At 38.3% G+C, this 20,222-nt stretch overlaps 1 protein-coding gene across 1 annotated transcript in view; it reads left to right on the top strand.

Annotated features, from left to right (window-relative positions):
* Window positions 1–736: 736 nt before the first annotated feature.
* LOC124554869 overlaps window positions 737–20,222 on the top strand; it is a 107,677-nt gene continuing 88,191 nt past the window's right edge. Inside the window, exons 1-3 of the mRNA XM_047128538.1 lie at window positions 737–865; window positions 1,972–2,192; window positions 9,598–9,853. Of these exons, the coding sequence (XP_046984494.1) occupies window positions 737–865; window positions 1,972–2,192; window positions 9,598–9,853 (606 nt within the window). The remainder of the gene's footprint in view (window positions 866–1,971; window positions 2,193–9,597; window positions 9,854–20,222) is intronic.

Here is a 20,222-nt window from a genome sequence, read left to right as displayed (position 1 = left end):
GGTCTTGCCAACAGCAAATTTTCTGGATCGAAAGTCGCTCAATCTGCTCATATACTTTAAAATTTAAAAGTAAATCTAGCAATGCTAGAATGTATACAAAATACTGATATACCCATTTTCAAGTTGTTGTTTAAAGATTCGCGACTTTTAAAACTTACGTAGATTATCTTTTTGATGATAGAACTTTACATAAGAAGTTATTAAGAACATTGCGAATATCACATGACGAACAATTGAATGACTAAAGCAGTGTTATCAACCCTCATTCATTGACACATGTAATAAATTCATCGAAGCAGTGAAGTTCAGAGGTGTAAAAATTTCTGAAATTAAAAGTATACATTGCCTAATGAATGTATTATTTTGGGGTGAAAGAACACAATAATTATTAGTTTTGGAATGTAATAATTCACTATGGCTTCATTTTAATATTCTAATAAGTTTCACACTGTAATGAAACATTGTCTAAATGCCTCTCTTTCTCTCTCTCTCTCTATCTCTCTCTCTCTCTCTCTCTCTCTCTCTCATTTGTTATAACTTACCGCTGTTATATCGTATTTGTATTGCAGTCATTACATTAAAATAGGCTATATTGATTCTGCAATTTATACTATTATGTTATTGCTAAGAATTGATTTAAAGAATAAACGTATATATTTATTTGTAAGATTTTGTAAATTTATACCACTGGAACTCTTTCAAAATATTTGATTGCGTAATACTGTCAATAAATACAATGACTTTCTTTCCTCTGTTTATAATTGTAATAGATGTTGGACACTTTGACTCCAAGTATGTTATACAGAAACGCAGTGATTTTTTGCAAAAGGCAAAACTATGTGTTCGAAGAATTGTGGAGAGGAGGGTACGTGATGTATTTTAAGTAGGTTATAAAGAGTAACTATAACAACAAAAACAATAAATTATTTGTGATTGGCAAGCTTTCGGAGCCAGTGGCTCCTCCAGACAGAAGCGTTGAAGGGGAAGGAAGAAGGGTAAAGGAAAAGGCCTGGAGAGTTCCAGGAAAAGGTGTAGATTTTGGAAAAGTCACCCAGAACTTCGGATTAGGCGAAAAATAGAAACGACACATGTCATATACCAGCTATTATGTAAACACTGTTCAGCTTTCTACATCTGCATGACTACCACCAAATTATCAGTTAGGATAAGTGGGCATAGGCATAGTGTATATACTGGAAACTCACAATATCCTGTTGCAGAGCATGCTCTACAACATGGCATACGTGACCTCGGCACTTGTTTCACCACACATGCCACCTGGATTCTTCCGCCAGACACCAGTTTCTCAGAACTCCGCAGGTGGGAACTAGCACTACAACGTGTCCTTGGTTCTCACCACCCACCTCGCCTTAATTTACGTTAATTTCTCCTGTCTCAGCTTTTCTTCACTGTAATTACTCTTTGCTTCACTCCGTTTTAGCTTTCTACATCTTTCATTGTCTTTCCCGTCTATTTTCACTGCCCCCTCCCACAACTGTTGCATACAATACACTTACCTTCTCACTCTTATTAACCATATACAGTTTTAGTAGTAATCTCTGTCTTGCATATTACCCTGTCTTCCACCTTTAAGCTCTCAGGTTTCCGAATCTTGCCCGATGCAGTCCCCAACAATTAGTCTTTCCTTCTCATCCTGTACGGTAAGTCACCCATGACCCATGGTTCTGGGTGACTTTCCCAAAATCTACCCCTTTTCTTAGACCTCTTCAGTCCTTTTCCTTCATCCTTCTTGCTTCCCCTGCAACCCTTCAGCCTGAAGAAGGAGTCACTGGCTCCAAACGCTTGCCTATCACAACAGTCTTTTATGTGTGTATTCTGCCACTGCTTGGTGAGTAGATTTTTTATCTATCCAATTAAATAATTTTATAAAGAGTATCTGTGTGTGATGTTTTTATTGGTATACAACTTGTTATAAACAAAACTTATTTTTACCATTTAATATGTTTCCAGATATTTACCAGTGGTAAAGATGAAATTGGGTTGATTGTACTTGGTTCTGACAAGACACAGAATCCACTTGATTACCCAAATGTTAGTGTGGAATTTCCTCTTGCACTACCTACATGGCAGATGATATCCTTTGTGGAGAAATCTTTACATGAAAGTGAAATAAAAAGAGATTGGATAGATGGTGTTGTTGTTGGCATGCAAGTCTTGAAAGATGAGCTAGAGTAATTATTTAAAGCTGTCTGTTTCATGACATTCCTGGAACATGTTCCAGAATGTGTGTTACACAAATGACAGTGACATAGTTGTGACTTTATAAACTTGAATCAATATGTTTTTGTAATGAAAAAGAAACAGAAGGCACAATACCTGCAGAAATAGGAAATTTTTTTTGTGTGATTTTACTGTATGAATGTTTTTTACAGTTTTTCAGCTCAATAATTAAGGAGGTATTGATACAAGGCTTTGCCAAAAACCCATCTGTCACCTACAATTCCAGCCCTGTCACTGGCATTCCGTACCCCACAATATGACTGGGCCACAATGAAAGCAGCCACATCATTGTCAAATTCACTGAAACTACTGCATAGCAATTTGCTTGAGTATGGCTGCAGTTGTGGTCTTCTGTTTGGTTTAAGCACTGCGTCAATACCTTCTCTTTATAGCACTCAGAGGTCGCAATCTGCGACTGTTTTTACAAGTGGCAAGAGAACTTTTCCTCTAGTTGCTTGTTTTTCACTGAAAGATGCAAATATTTTAGAATGTAGTGCCCTATGTATATCTGTTAGAATAGCCACAAGGTCTGAAAGTTATTTTCAAATGATTGAGCTCTTCTACAGAGTATTGAAATTCACAGATTCTTCCAACCTGGTCCACCAATGTCTTACATACTCCTCTTCCTCCATGGATTGTTTCCAGTATTTGGAGATGAAACATTAGGCAGCAAAACGTGCCTTATAACCAAAATCTAATGAACATATAATTAAATTAACTAAAGATGTAATGTTGCACTCTCAGGTAAGACTGATCTTGAATACAAAGCCAAAGTGGAAATTAATTGTAAGCTGCAACATTCATCTCACTTTTTGTTATTGAAATTATTCACAGTGCCATAGGGAGAACTGAGTTTATGTGTTTTATAGAGTCAGATACATGCTGTGGCACAGGGTGCTGTCCATTATTCTCCTGACTATGATGTCCAGGAATGGTAGTCTTCCTTCTTCTTTGGTCTCCATAGTGAATTTGATTTTGTGGCGTGTGGAGTTCAGATGTACAAAGAAGTCAAGAAGTTTGTCTCTTCCATGAGGCCAGATGACAAGTGTGTTATCCACATAACAGAAGAAGAAGAAGAAGAAAAGAAGAAGATGGATTTCCATTTGGTTGACATCAGGGCCTCTTCCTCGAAGTGCACCGTAAACATATTCACAATCTCTGGTCAGAGTGGGCTGCCTATTCCGACTCCATCTGTTTGCGGGAGGTGGGTGTGCCATGAGTCAGTGAAGTGGGAAAGTTGACCAAGTAATATGCGTGATGTGTCATACCTCGACCAATATTGAGAACAGAATAAAAAATTCAGAGGCATTACTTTTCAGCACTCCCATGCATATTCTGCATGCAAGAAAAGCTTATGGAGCGGGTTTCTCATTCAGAAATTCTATTTCAGTGTTGGTTGTTTACACGAAGACCGTGTTAAGCATAATGGAAGAGGGAGAAATGTTTATCAGCATTCCAGATTTGGCAGTGGCAGGCTCATGGTCTGCTGAGACTCTGGTTTATTGTTTCACTATATTGCTGCTTGCATTGCTCAGAATCTCATTTTGTGCCAACATAGAATTGGTAGGTTCAGGAGGGCCATGCTAAATGCCTTGCAGGGCCTCAGTAGTGCCACCCAACTAGCACCTGAGAGGGCAGACAAGTGTTCGCTCATGCGTACGTGATCCTGCAGTGAAGTTGTGTACATTTAGTCAGGAAGTGGGCTTGTATACAGTGAGACAGATATCCACACAGACAATGTGATGGCATCTGGAGCAGCACAGACTGTCAAGCCCTTAATGCAGCTCTAGAGAGAGGTGAACTGACAGTGGTGCAACTGACAACAATGCCAGACACAGGAATGGCACTGTGTCATCGTGTCAGACGAGTCTCGGTTCTGCAACATCGTCACAATTGATGTACTTGTGTTTGGAGGCTCTGATGCCAACAGACCTGGCCAGATTGTACCTGTCATTCTCATGCGGGTCCAGCATGTGATGTGATGGTATGGGGTGCAACTGGATACATGTCACAACTTCTGGTTCACATATCCAGTAATTTGGACAGCAGTCATTGCATTTGTGTTTTGTTAAGGCCTATCGCTGTGCCCTATTTTCAAGGGCTCCGTGATTGTAGATTGTATTTTATTGGTCCTGTTGTCTACATAGCAGCTTATGCATAAGACATTGGACAAGTCAAGTTATAAATATACAGGCTGAAAGTAATTTCAAAGCATACATATTTAAGCTTACAATAATACACTTTACACACAAGTATTTATATAACATATTTCATAAATTTAAATATTCTTCAATGGAATAAAAGCAGTGATGCTGTAAATATGACTTTAGAGATTTTCCAAATGTATTGACCTCAGTGATAGCTTTTATGTTTTCAGGAAGTTTGTTATAAAGCTTAACTCCCATGTGAAAAGTACCTTTTTGGCACAGTGCTATGCTGATTTGAGTCATATGTAAGTTCCTGTTTTGTCTGGTAAAGTGCTCATGTATATCACAGTTTTTTTTAGCCTCTGGTCCTTGCCTATTACATTTAATTTAAAGAACAAAACGGTTTCCATAATGTATACACACGGTAATGGGAGAATACCAGATTTCTTAAACAGGGGTTTACAAGAGTCTCTAGGCTTGCACCCAAACAAGATTCTAATGGCCCTTTTTTTGTAGTTTAAAAGTGCTATTAGCTATTTTAGAGTTTCCCCAGAAGGTGACCCCATATCTAAGACGAGAATGAAAGTACGCATGATATGCATTCAATACTGTTTTCTCACTACAGCATAATTTTAATGAACAAAGAAGATAACGTGTTTTGGTCAGTTCTGCATTGAGACATTCAATATGCTTGTTCCATCTGATGTTACTCTGCAGCCAAAGTCCTAAGAATTTGGTTTCAGTACTGTTACCAACTGGTTCGTCATTGATAGAGACTGATGGGATAAACATGTCCTTGTTAGGAACATTGTGGAATTTTAGAGCAACGGTTTTCTTACTGTTTATTACAAGCCGATTACTCTGTGCCCAGCTGCTAAGTTGTTTCGTGACTGTGTTTACTGTCTGCTGTAACTGTTCATCGTCGTCTCCTTTTAGTAGAATCGTGGTGTCATCTGCAAATATGATTGATTTGTGTGCATCAATATTTAAGCTTAGATCATTTATGTACAGAAGAAACAGAAGGGGGTCCCAATACGGATCCTTGGGGTACACCACATTTTATTTGTTTGTAGTCAGATAAGTGATTAGATACAGTTTTTAGTTCAATATTTGTGTGCTTGACGCACACTGCCTGCATACGATTTGTCAGGAAGGAACTGATCCACTTGTTGGACAGACCTCGAATACCCTATCTTTCTAGCTTTGATAGCGGAATTTTATGGTCCACCATGTCAAAAGCTTTTGACAAGTCAATAAAGACTCCTATTGTTTCCTGTTTTTTGTCCATCAGGTTTAGGATGAAATTGATGCACTCATAGACAGCAGTTGTCGTTGACCTCTTATTTCTGAATCCATGTTGTTCATTACATAGGATGCTGTTTTTATTTATAAATTTCATAAGTTTCTCATACATAACTTTTTCCTGTACTTTAGAGATGCAGGAGGAAATTGTGATGGGTCTGTAGTTATTTACATTGTCTTTATCCCCTTTTTTATATACAGGAATAACTTTTGATGTTTTTAACACATCAGGGAAAGTGCCTGCCTGAAGTGAGCAGTCGCATAAATGTGTGAGTACTTCAGTTAGGTTTGATGCGCTCTTCTTTAACACTGTTGCAGGTATACCATCAATACCTGCCGATTTGGAATTTTTTAGTCCTTTTATTGCTTTAGCTACTTCATCTTGTGAAACAGAACCGATGTACATTGATCCTCTACATGTACTTATTTTATATTCATTTGCCTGGATGCTCTTAAAGTTTGATTGTAACATATTTTCAGCAACACCTGTGAAAAAGTTGTTAAATGTGTTAGCTACTTCTAAGGGGTTTGTTACTTTTTTATTTTTATGTGATAGTGTTATATTTTTCCAAGGTTGTCTGTATTCTCCACATTCTTTTTTTATAACACTCCACATAGCCTTTGATTTATTAGCTGAATTATAAATGATTTCATCATTATGCATTATTTTTGCTGCTTTTATTACTTTTCTTAATATTTTGGAGTATTTTTTATAGTATGCGCGTACTACAGGTGAGGAATTTTTCGAGTTACATATTTCATGAAGTAGTCTTCTCTTCTGGCATGAAACCCTTATTCCCTTTGTGACCCAGCTGTTTGTTCTAGAGTTTCCCCGTATGGTTAATGTTTTCAGTGGGAATGCAAGTTCAAAGAAATGGGTTAATGTATCAATGAAAGTGTCGAATTTTTCATTAATATCATTCATTTTGTACACTCCTAGCCATTTTTCTTTGTGTAATAAGTTGTTGAAGTAGTTCACATTATGCTGATTATAGCTTCGATATGCTGTTCTAAAAGACATGTTGTTAATAATACTGCCTTGTACTTTTATGCTTAATATTTGAGCAAGATGATCACTAAAACCTGCATTGAAAATTTTTAGTGAGGTGTTGTGTAAACTCTTATTTACTAGAAACTGATCAAGAGCTGTTTGACAAGTTTCTGATACTCGGGTAGCTGCTTTTACTTCAGCCTTTAAATTGAAGGACGTTGCAAGGTTCAAAATGGTCTCCCTATTTCCACTATTCGTGAGGAAGTCAATATTGAAGTCACCACAGATTATAAATTCACAATCCATTTTATTTACTTTATTTAGCAATGACTCCATTTTGTTTAAGAAAAGTTCAAAATTCCCAGACGGTGATCGGTAAACTGTAGCAATAACCAGGTTGAACTGAGTAATTTTTATAGCTGCAATTTCATAATCCTTTTCGACATTTGCCCTAGTTAAGTCAGGTAGTGTAATAAAATCTACATTATCCTTTGTGTAAATTGCTACCCCACACTGTTTGCTGTTTTTCCTGCAGTAGTAAGCAGCCAAGACAAATTTGTTTATTTTAGTATTCTGGATCAATTCTGGGTTAAGCCAGTGCTCAGAAATGCATAACACTGAGATATCATTAAGTTCATGTGTTAATAGAATGTTAATTTCATCGATCTTATTACGCAGGGATTGCACATTATGGTGATAAATTTTTAAATCGGGCGTATTCACAATTTGGTAATTGGGAATCATATTTACAGCATCACATACCTCTAGTTTAAATTAGGAATGTCACCAGCGTTGTATTTTTGTTCTTCTTTCTTGTTTATTTTGTTTTCCTCGCTGTTGGAAGGATGTTCAGGAAGCTGATAAGTTGTTCTATCCCTTACAAGTCTTTCTTTGATGTTATCTTTTAACAAGATAATGCAAGACTACACATCACCTGAGCTGTACTGAGCTACCTCGATACAGAGAGTGTTCCACTGTTGCCGTATCCAGCATTTTCTTCAAATCTGTCACCTGTGGAGAACGTCTGTTCACAGGATGCCAAGAGATGGGTATGCCACCAGCCGCCAGCCACCAGTCGCCAGCCACTACAGTTGAAGAACTCTGACATATGACATTCAGTTGAGTAGCATGAAATGATGTACCCATGGCTGTAATCCAACCTCGATTTGATATCCAGTGTGATGAGAGCTGTTCTGCTTTTCCAGTTTCAATACTGAAATTCATATATTATTTTTATGCTATCCTAACCAGATTGGACTGTGGTGTCATACAGCATAAAATATCTTACAACGTGTTGAATTAGTTATGAGAAGTGTAGAACAGCCAGCAGGGGAAAGATGTTGGCAATGAGACAGCTTTTATGTATAACAGCAGTACAGTGTTTCACAGTGCATAATGCTTCCGCAGATTGAGAACAAAATGTGTGGTTTGCTTTCATCCATTTTCACAAACATAGCCTAAAAAATAATGTTGACATTACTGTGCATTTCACTCTGAGGCATATTGCACTCTGAGAATGTTCATCGAATTCAGTTACTTTGTATTATATTTCAGTAACAGTGACATAATAGCAAATTGGACTGTATGAGTTTTTACGGATTTTTTTTCCAGACACACACTACCATTTCTTCAGATTTATTTAATTTGGGTATAAATCCTTTCCAGCATATATGCTGTACACAAAATGTTGAACATAAAATGTAGCTATCTGCTGATTTAACATCTTGCTGAGTATACCGGTACAATATTTTGTTGTAACAAATAGTTCAATGTATTTTACACACTTATAAACTTATTTATACAGTTATAGTAATTTATACCATTACATTTATGTTGTACCTTAATGTTCTGGAAGACGATATTATAAGGAACCTCATACTTTTCCTGGATGATAGAGTTGTCTATAATGAATTATTGCCTGAAAAAAATCTGCACAAATTTGAGTCAGATCATAACATTTCAATTTGGTCCAAAGATAGGCAACTGAGTTTAAGTTTTCAGAAATGTAAATTGGAGCACATCACAAAACAAAAAAAAGACAGTATTGTATGACTACATTATCAAATAATCACAGTTTTAATTGGTCAACTCATACAAATATCTGGATGAAATGAAATGGTGACATAGACTCACTTGTAGGCAAAGCAGAATGCAGACTTCAATTCATTGGTAAGATACTGGAAAATGCAATCAGTCTATAGAGGACATTGCTTACAAAATACTTGTGTGGCCCATTCTAGAATATTGCTTAAGTATGACCCATAACAAATAAGGCTAATGGCAGACATTGAATGTATACAAAATAGTGTAGCATGATTGGTCATAGATTTATTTGATGCATGGGAGAGCATCAAGAAGTTACTAAAAATTGGAAATGCCAGACAAGTGAAGATAGACGCCAAATATATGACAAAACCTAACTTATGAAATTTCAGGAACGTATATTAAGTGAGGTATTTAGGGATTATACAATAACCGCATATGTATCACTCCTATAGGGACCATGAAGGCAAGATTAATTACAGCATGCACAGAACCATTTAAAGAATCATTCTTCCCACACTCCACATGAGCATTGAATGGGGAAAAACCATAATGTGTGGTACAACAATGTACTTTGTCGGACAAACCCACAGTGGTTTATACAGTGTGCATGGAGACATGGAATCAGTTGACAGTAGCTGGGTAATGGTTCATATTGATTCCCATTTCCCTGTTGCAGTAGGTGATCTAATGCCTCTAATTATTTTTTCATTGCTATCTTAACTTGCATTCTTCAATTCAGTTTATTAACCCTTCTTATCTCTTTGTATTAGGGCAAATGTTCAGTTAACTTTTGAGGAATTTGTATTTTCAATTTATCAACTGGAGTTTTGTTTCATATGCAGCAGCAATGTTACAAATTATTTATTTCAGTTTCTTTAGAATAATTTGCTGTTTCACGGGTGCCTTGAAGGAAATAAAAGATCTCGAAAGTGTCTTAATGACAACCGATGGCCTCATGTTGACAAGACAGCTGGTTGCCTTGCAGAGGGCAGGGCTTGACGGTCTGAACATCAGCTTAGACACCCTGCAGTCCCAACGCTACAACCAGATCACGAGGAGGAAAGGCTGGGCGCGTGCCATGGCTGGCATAGATCTAGCCTTGCAACTTGAATACGACCTTGTGAAGGTATTACTAGTGCAGCTGTCATCGCATGCAGACTTTCATAAACAAAAGATATAAATCTGTTGTTAAGAATATCAATACAAGAATCACCATTTTAAAGCAGTATGCCCACACCCTCGCCCCCATCCCCGCTCCCACCCTCACCGCTGTCTCCACACTGCAGCTGTAAGTGAAGGAAGGTATATTAAGACAGAAGAAGTAAATTTTAGCTGACGATGCTAACAGTTTCGTAGTTTATACAACATAAAAAGGATGCCTTGCAAGTTTACCAATTAAAAATCTTATATTTTCCTCCCAAGAGAGTCTTATGAGACTCAAGATCTTTACAGTTTCTCTTTTTTTCTTTTGTGTCTTTAGTTTAAAATAAGTTTCCACTATTGTGGTGTTGTTTTGGTAAAAATACTCGATTGTTTGGAAAAATTATTCTTAATTCTGTAGTCACATTTTTGTTGTGTCTAAGTACTACTGGTTTCAGTAGCAAGTGCCAGCATCAGTTCATCTTATTATCAAACATTTCTGTGCAAAATAAAAGCTGACCACTGTGGCCGAGCGGTTCTAGGCATTTCAGTCCAGAACCGTGCTGCTGCTATGGTCGCGGGTTCGAATCCTGCCTCAGGCAGAGATGGCCTTAGGTTAGTTAGGTTTAAGTAGTTCTAAGTCTGGGGGACTGATGACCTCAGATGTTAAGTCCCATAGTGCTTAGAGCCATTTGAACCATTTTGCAAAATAAAAAGCTTCTGTACAACTGCAAACTAGACATACCATTTTCAGGGTGCAGTTCACATCTATTGAAAGCACAACAGTGACCTTTACTTTTAGTAGATAAGACACCTACTGAGGTAAGTGACTTGATGACTGCACACAAGAAGTTGTCATTTATTCCATATGTAGCTACCATGTAGACTGATATTTTGTATTAGTTTGTCCTTACTCTTCCAAAAGGTTAAACCTTGTCTCTGCAGCCACAGCTTCCTCTCTTCAGCAGTTGTCTTCATCTCCATGTGTGAAGAAAATCCCATTCATTGATCATATTGTTGAAGTAGGATGTTCTCAGTCATCCCCTTGTTTTCTTACCTATGATCTTGCCTTCAGAAATGTTTTTTAAAAGATTATCGTCTCCAGTTAAGTGTCCAGTGTATTTTGCTTTGCCCTGGCCTATAACTTTCAGTGGTTCTTTCTTCTCTCCTATTTCCTTTAATTTTTCTGTCAATGCAGATAGTTCTTGTACTTCTCCTCCAGAACCACATTTCAGCAGGTCTGAGGCGAGCTTCCTTTGGCTTTTCTAATGTACAGATTTTGCATCTGTGTGTCAGAACACTCCACACAAAGGTCTTTACAAATATTTTCTTAATGTGGAAGCTGATATGTTTATTCAGTTGCAGCTTCTTCTTATTTTGGAAGGAACTCTTCAACTGTGCTATTCTTTTCTTGAATGCCTTGAAATATTGATTGTTTTCTTGCAAAATGCTACTGAGATATTGAATTTCAGTTCCTTTCTTGAGTTGCTCATTGCCTGTTCTTGTGTCAGTCCTACCTCCTCCTCCTTTCTTGTCTGTAGCCATAACTTTTGTCTTCTTTGTATTCATTTTTAGCTTTAGTTTTACCACTTCTTGATTTAAGGCCTGAAACATTTTATTTAGTTCCTACTCTGATTTACTATTGTGATGTCGTCAATCTGCAGTGTATATGCATGCAATTAAGTTTCCATATCGACATCATGCTCCAAAAACCACCTAACTGTGTGTGGCAGGGGGTACGTCTCATGCCACCAACTGATCCCCTCTGCCTTGTTCCACTTGTGAACAGTGCTTGGGAAGAATGACTGTCAGTACACTTCTGTATTATCTCTAACTTCTCAAATTTTCTTCTCGTGATCATTTCGTGAATTGTATATGAGAGAAACTATTATGTTGTCAGACTCTTCTCGGAAACTACTCTCTCGAAATTTGGGTAGTAAATCTTTCCGTGATGCACAACTGCTCTCTTATGGCATCTACCACTGGAGTTGCTGAGCATCTCTGTAATGATCTCACAGCGACTAAATGATCCTGTGACAAAACACTCCGCACTTCATTGGATCTTCTTTCTCTCTTCTGTCAGTCTTACTGGGTAAGGGCACAGGGGTAATTTACATTCACTTAAGATTCTTCCTGTGAATCTTAGTCTGGCATCTGCTCTTCTATTGCTGTTTTATGTGGTCATTCCACTTTAAGGTTGCTCTGGATAGTTACTTCTAGATATTTTATGGTAGATTCTGTTTCCAGCAATTTGTCATTAATAGTGTAGTTGTACAGTATTGGATTTCTTTTCCTGTGTGTGTGTGTGTGTGTGTGTGTGTGTGTGTGTGTGTGTGTGATATGTTACATTTATTTATGTGCAGGGTCAACTGCCAGAGCCTACATCATTCACCAATCCTCTGCAGGTCATTGTGCAAATTGATACTGTCTTCTGTTATTGCTACTTTCTGATGGACAAGTGTAGTACCTGTGAACAATATTAAGGAGCCTCTGACACTTTCTACTGGATCATTTATATACATTGTAAATGTAATGGTCCTATCACATTTCCATGGCGTATTCCAGAAATTACCTTTTGATTCTGGTCATCTTTTCTTTGTTGTTGTTATTACTTCTTAGATGAACATATTAAGGAAGTAAGGTGATAGAAGGCACCCGTCTCTCACTGCCCTTCTGGTTTTCCTTCTTACATATCCGGTTCAGTACTCTGACTTTAGTATATACTCAAAATTAATCATCTGTCCTTCCACTTTGGACATTACTTTAAGGAATGATGATATAATGGTAATCTGTTTATTAAACAATATTTTAACGATACACTATGCTTTCTGATCATATAGTGGCTTGATGATGGAATTTGATACTGAAATTAGTAATCATTAGACAAAATAAAAGTGTAGCTATAATAAAAGAAAGTAATATTTTGGATCATGTCAGTTGTTGTTCCAAACAACAGCACATCAGGAATAGGTTCAAATGGCTCTGAGCACTATGCGACTTAACTTCTGAGGTCATCAGTTGCCTAGAACTTAGAACTAATTAAACCTAACTAACCTAAGGACATCACACACATCCATGCCCGAGGCAGGATTCGAACCTGCGAACGTAGCGGTCATTCGGTTCCAGACTGTAGCGCCTAGAACCACACGGCCACTCTGGCTGTCCAGGAATAGGTACTAAATTATTTGTCCGCTGATGACCTCACAGCTTAGAACACTAAAACACAAATGTTAATTGTTTGTTATGTGCCCTGGTAGAGTTTACAGCTGTTTACAGTTCACGATTGGTTGTTGGAGATTGGACATTACTCACATAGTGTATTTAGTGCACAGTGCAGAAAAAAGGCAGTGTCCAGAAAAGTAAACAAGTGTAAAGGCAAAAGTTTCATGACAGGATGTTGTGTCACCATACTTGGAAGACAATTATAGCCAAAGACAGAAATTTAAAAGAAACTGGCTCATTTGAGCTGCGGAGACCTAGTCGAGGATTCTCAGTAGATAATTGTTAGCACAGTAGAATTTATAAAGAGACAATGTCAGTTCGTGTCAGGGAAGGTTGATTGGTAAGTATCTATCAGCTTTCTCGTAAAACTCACAATTTGAAGAATACACATCAAGGAAAAGGTAGAAGTCCAACAGTGTGAAATCTAGACAATAATATCGATCATCCAACAGTTTTGCAAAATCCCCAGTTGTACTTTACTTACTTACTTACTTACTAACTTACTCAGATTTGCTGTGTACCATACAAGGAACTGGTTTCCACTAGTTCACTTGATCAGCTGCCAAGTTCTCACCTTCCTCCAAGTTTGTGTCCATGGATTGAAGATTCATTGCAAAAGTTCCGGGTGTTAAAAGGTCTTCCTGTACATCTGTATCTGTCCATTGATTTCAACAACAGTGTTGATTTTGGGATTCTTCCACCTTACATGCGTAGAACATAACCTGCAATCCTCAGTCTTCTTTCAACAATAATTTTGTGCAGGCTGTGTAGACCTCTTATTCTCAGCACTTCATCGTTTGTAACTTGGTTGGGTTAACATCTTCAGAATTCATCTCTAGCATTGTTGGTGAAAAACATGGAGACTGTGTGCTGATTTTACTGACATTTTCCAAGTCTCACACATATAAACGATAAAGGAGTGCAGTCAAAGCTTTGTTGGCATATTACAGACCTAATTGCCATATGGACTGATTTTCCAGTTCTGCTGGTGATTTCTGCATCTGTGACCTCATTATTACATATAAAGCTACCGAGATATGGCAATCTGTCAACATCTTGTATTATCTTCTATTGCACTGTAATCGGGGAAGAGACGAGTAATTTCCACTTACTTTGCACATTCTGTTTACCTTATCCCTATTAATTTTCAGCCGTACACAATAGGGCATTTAATGAGAAAGCATATAAAAATTAACTTGATGCCTTCCAAGGAGACGGTCTCTACTTAGTCTCTACTCCTTCAAGCCTGACTTTGTAAGTGTAGACCAGACATGGCTTAAATTCAGAGAAATAGTATCGACATCAATTAAGAGATATATACCAAATAAATTGAAAGGATACCAAATAAATTAAAAGGGTGGTGCACAAAATATGTCAAAACTCAGTTGCAGAAGCAATGAAAAAAAGCATGTCAAAATTTAAAAGAATGCAAAATCTCCAAGATTAGCGATGTTTTACTGAAGCTCGAAACTTAGGGTGGGTTTCAGTGCAAGATGTGTTTAATAGTTCCCATAGTGAAACTTCGTTTTGAAATCTGGAAGAAAATCCAAAGAGGTTCTGGTTGCATGTGTAGTACACCAATGGCAAGACACAACCAATACCTTCACTGCGCAATAGCTGTGGTAATATTACTGATGACAGTGCTACTAAAGCAGGGTTACTAAACACGGATTTCTGAAATTTCTTCACCAAAGACAACAAAGTTATTATTGCAGTATTCAAATCAAGAACAACTGCAACTGTGAGTAACTTAGTAGTAGCTCTCCTCAGTGTCATAAAGCAGTTATGTTTCTTTCAGAGTATGCTGATACAACAGCTCCATTAGAAATCAGATATAGCCCTGGAGATTCTAAAAGGTATCAGATAGATTATATAATGGTAAGACAGAGATTTAGGAACCAGGTTTTAAATTGTAAGACATTTCCAGGGGCAGATGTGGACTCTGACCACAATCTATTGGTTATGACCTGTAGATTAAAACTGAAGAAACTGCAAAAAGGTGGGAATTTAAGGAGATGGGACCTGGATAAACTGAAAGAATCAGAGGTTGTACAGAGTTTCAGGGAGAGCATAAGGGAACAATTGACAGGAATGGGGGAAAGAAATGCAGTAGAAGAATAATGGGTAGCTTTGATGGATGAAGTAGTGAAGGCAGCAGAGGATCAAGTACGTAAAAAGACGAGGGCTAGTAGAAATCCTTGGGTAACAGAAGAAATATTGAATTTAATTGATGAAAGGAGAAAATATAAAAATGCAGTAAATGAAGCAGGCAAAAAGGAATAGATTGGTCTCAAAAATGAGATCGACAGGAAGTGCAAAATGGCTAAGCAGGGAGGGCTAGAGGACAAATGTAGGGATGTAGAGGCTTATCTCACTAGGGGTAAGATAGGTACTGCCTACAGGAAAATTAGAGAGACCTTTGGAGATAAGAGAACCACTTGCATGAACATCAAGAGCTCAGATGGAAACCCAGTTCTAAGCAAAGAAGGGAAAGCAGAAAGGTGGAAGGAGTATATAGAGGGTCTATACAAGGGCGATACACTTGAGGACAATATTATGGAAATGGAAGAGGATGTAGATGAAGATGAAATGGGAGATACAATACTGCGTGAAGAGTTTGACAGAGCACTGAAAGACCTGAGTCGAAACAAGGCCCCTGGAATAGACAACATTCCATTGGAACTACTGACGGCCTTGGGAGAGCCAGTCCAGACAAAACTCTACCATCTGGTGAGCAAGATGTATGAAACAGGCGAAATACCATCAGACTTCAAGAAGAATATAATAATTCCAATCCCAAAGAAAGCAGGTGTTGACAGATGTGAAAATTACCGAACAATCAGTTTAATAAGCCACAGCTGCAAAATACTAACACGAATTCTTTACAGACGAATGGAAAAACTAGTAGAAGCCGACCTCAGGGAAGATCAGTTTGGATTCCGTAGAAATACTGGAACATGTGAAGCATTACTGACCTTACGACTTATCTTGGAAGAAAGATTAAGGAAAGGCAAACCTACGTTTCTAGCATTTGTAGACTTAGGGAAATCTTTTAACAATGTTGACTGGAATACTCTCTTTCAAATTCTAAAGGTGGCAGGGGTAAAATACAGGGAGCGAAAGGCTATTTACAATTTGTACAGAAACCAAATGGCAGTTATAAGAGTCGAGGGACATGAAAGGGAAGCAGTGGTTGGGAAGGGAGTAAGACAGGGTTATAGCCTCTCCCCGATGATATTCAATCTGTATATTGAGCAAGCAGTAAAAGAAATAAAAGAAAAATTCGGAGTAGGTATTAAAATCCATGGAGAAGAAATAAAAACGTTGAGGTTTGCCAATGACATTGTAATTCTGTCAGAGACAGCAAAGGACTTGGAAGAGCAGATGAACGGAATGGATGGTGTCTTGAAGGGAGGATATAAGATGAACATCAACAAAAGCAAAACGAGTGTAATGGAATGTAGTCGAATGAAGTAAGGTGATGCTGAGGGAATTAGGTTAGGAAATGAGACACTTAAAGTAGTAAAGGAGTTTTGCTATTTGGGGAGCAAAATAACTGATGTTGGTCGAAGTAGAGAGGATATAAAATGTAGACTGGCAATGGCAAGGAAAGCGTTTCTGAAGAAGAGAAATTTGTTAACATCGAGCATAGATGTAAGTGTCAGGAAGTCATTTCTGAAAGTATTTGTATGGAGTGTAGCCATGTATGGAAGTGAAACATGGATGGTAAATAGTTTGGACAAGAAGAGAATAGAAGCTTTCGAAATGTGGTGCTACAGAAGAATGCTGAAGATTAGATGGGTAGATCACATAACTAATGAGGAAGTATTGAATAGGATTGGGGAGAAAAGAAGTTTGTGGCACAACTTGACCAGAAGAAGGGATCGGTTGGTAGGACATGTTCTGAGGTATCAAGGGATCACCAATTTAGTATTGAAGGGCAGCGTGGAGGGTAAAAATAGTAGGGGGAGACCAAGAGATGAATACACTAAGCAGATTCAGAAGGATGTAGGTTGCAGTAGGTACTGGGAGATGAAGAAGCTTGCACTGGATAGAGTAGCATGGAGAGCTGCATCAAACCAGTCTCAGGACTGAAGACCACAACAACAACATATAGCCACTCATTTGATAAAGATCCATACCTAGAGACTGAAAAGTTGCTCAGGTCACACCAATGCTCAAGAAAGAAAAGAGGAGTAATCTACTAAATAACAGACTCATATCACTAATGTTGATTTGCATTAGGATTTTGGAACATATATTGTGTTTGAATATTATGAATTATCTCAAAGATAATGATTCATTGATAAATAGCCAAGATAGGTTCAGAAATATTGACCTTTTAAAACACAGCTAGCTCTTTAGTCACACCAAGTAATAAGTGCTGTCGACTGGGGCTCTCAAATTGATTCCATATTTGTAGATTTCCAGAAGACTTTTTGAAACAGTTCCTCACAAGTATTTTCTAATCATATTGTGTGCCTATGGTGTATTGTCTCAGTTGTGCAACTGGATGTGTGGTTTCCTGTCAGAAAGGTCACAGTTCATAGTAATTGATGGAAAATCGTCAAGTAAAACAAAAGTGATATCTGACATTCCTCAAGGAAGTGTTATAGACCACCTGCTGTTGCCGATCTACATTAACAATTTAAGAGAGAATCTGAGCAGTCCTCTTAGATGATGCTATCATTTACAGTCTTGCATATCATTTACTGTCTTGTAAAGTGATCAGATGATCAAAACGAACTGCAAAATGATTTAGGCTACCTATCCATATGATGCAAAAAGTGGTAACTGACCTTAAATAATAAAAATTGTTATGTCATCCGCATGAGTAGTAGAAGGCATCTACTAAATTTTGGTTACATGATAATTCACGCAGATCTAAAGGCTGTGAAGTCTATTGAATACTTTGGAATTACATTTACAAATAACATAAATTGGAATGCTCACATAGATAATGCGGTGGGAAAGCAAACAAAAGACTGTGATTTAATAGTAAAACATTTAGAAGGTTAGGATTACTAAAGAGACTATCTACAACTATACTTGTCTGTCCTCTTTTGGAGTATTCTGCATGGTGTGAGATCCTTACCAGATAGGACTGACAAAGGACATCATTTAAAAGTTCAAAGAAGGGCAGCTCATTTTGTATTATTGGGAAACAGGAAAGTGCATGCCACAGATATCGCATGTGAATTGGGGTGGCAGTCATTAAAGCAAAAGCATTTTGCTGGAGCAGGTTCTTAAAATTTCAATCATCAATTTTCTCCTCCGAATGTGAAAATATTTTGTTAGAGCCCTCTTACATAGGGAGAAATGATCATTGTAATAAAATAAGAGAAATCAGAGCTTGTACGGAAATATTGAAGTGTTTGGTTTTCCTCAAATGCTGTAGGGGAGTGGAATGGTAGATAAATAGGTTGAGGGTGGTTCTCTGAACCCTCTGCCAGCAATTAATTGTGAATTACAGACTAGTCATGCAGATATAGATAATGTAGATAGGCTTTCAATATTGTGCACCTATTCTCTAATTTTATACATTGCTCAAATACTTTCGTGGCGCTTTGGAGTGACCCCTTCAAAATAACACTTTACCAGTCTTCTTAATGTGTATTTTGGTAACCAGGTTGATAAGAAGTTACAACAATACTCTCTTATTACTCCCCAGTTTTGGGTTTTTTTAATGAACAAAATCGCCGCAGTGTTCCATAACAATTACGGGCTGAAGTTTCCTGCTGATGGAACCAATATGATTTTCTGTGTTTCTGAGCATACAGGTTGTGTATGCTGTTTGGAGCCTGTTGTATGCTGAATCAAATGTTTTTATTGTTGTGATCTTCCATCTGAAGATTGGTTTCATGGAGTTGCCCATGCTAGCTTATCCTCTGTGACCCTCTTCACCTCTGGGTAACTACTGCAGCGTACAATAACTTGAACTTGCTTACTGTAGTCAGTTTTTGGTCTCCTACAGTTGTTACCCCCATTATATTCACAGATGACCACATATTGTGGAAATTGCATATTGTAATGTAGGATGCAACAATAAGGTACAGAAAGTTTCTGTTGAAAATTACGAATTATTTAGGAATAAAGGAGATGGCTCACCAAAAGGCAGAAGCACTGTCTCATCGATAGGCACACAAACAAAAGGTATGTAGAATGAGATTTTCACCGTTCAGTGGAGTGTGCACTGATATGAAACTTCCTGGCAGATTAAAACTGTGTGCCGGACCAAGAGTCAAACTTGGGACCTTTGCCTTTCGTGGGCAAGTGCTGAGCTATCCTTGCACGACTCACGACCCGTCCTCACAGCTTTACTTCCACCAGTACCTCGTCTTCTACCTTCCAAACTAAAAGGTACGTTACTTGGCGAGCTTCCAGAATGCACTTTCTTTTTCTAGCTGTAGGGAAAACATGTGCGCGCGCCCACACACACACACACACACACACACACACACACACACACACACACACACTCTCTCACATGCGCATGCATGTCTCCTTATGCTGTGGTCGCTCAACTGCCAGTTCTTTACTGGCCCATGGTGAGTGTTCTGGAGTGAGGTGGGGCTTTAGAGTGGGGTAGGATGGGGTGGGTTGAGGCAATGTGAGAGATGGAGAGAGATGGGAGGGGTTTGGAGGGAAGCATTTAGTGGCTCGTGGGAGAGTGGGGAGCCATCTGTGGGCTAGCTAGGGGTGCAGGTAGAGGGGTCAGGTGCCAGACAGCTGGGCACTCATAGACTAGGGTGTGACGTGAGATAACAGCACACAACTAGCTGATTTGCGAGGGGGGGAGAGAGGGGTGTGTGTGTGTGTGTGTGGGGGGGGGGGGGGGGGGGGGCTGGGAGTTAACTTGGATTTAGGCCAGGAAGCAAAGGATGTGCTGTAAGTATGGCTATGAAAGTTGAGTATTCTTAAATAAGATCAGCTGGTGCCAATGTATTGGAAAGTAACTGGCACACAAAGTGCAATTGTGGCTCCTTTTTCTTCAAAAGTTTTAAATAGTCTGCAGAGCAAATTGAATTAGGAGGATCAGGCATTTGTGTGGGTCTAGGAAAGTAAATTGTAGAGCCAGATAAAAGGCGCACAAGACAGGAGGGGTACTACTACTCATCACTGCTGTATCGTGC

The sequence above is a fragment of the Schistocerca americana genome, chromosome X (assembly GCF_021461395.2).
Source record: "Schistocerca americana isolate TAMUIC-IGC-003095 chromosome X, iqSchAmer2.1, whole genome shotgun sequence".
Classification (NCBI taxonomy): domain Eukaryota; kingdom Metazoa; phylum Arthropoda; class Insecta; order Orthoptera; family Acrididae; genus Schistocerca; species Schistocerca americana.
This window is presented reverse-complemented; position numbering and strand designations above follow the sequence as displayed.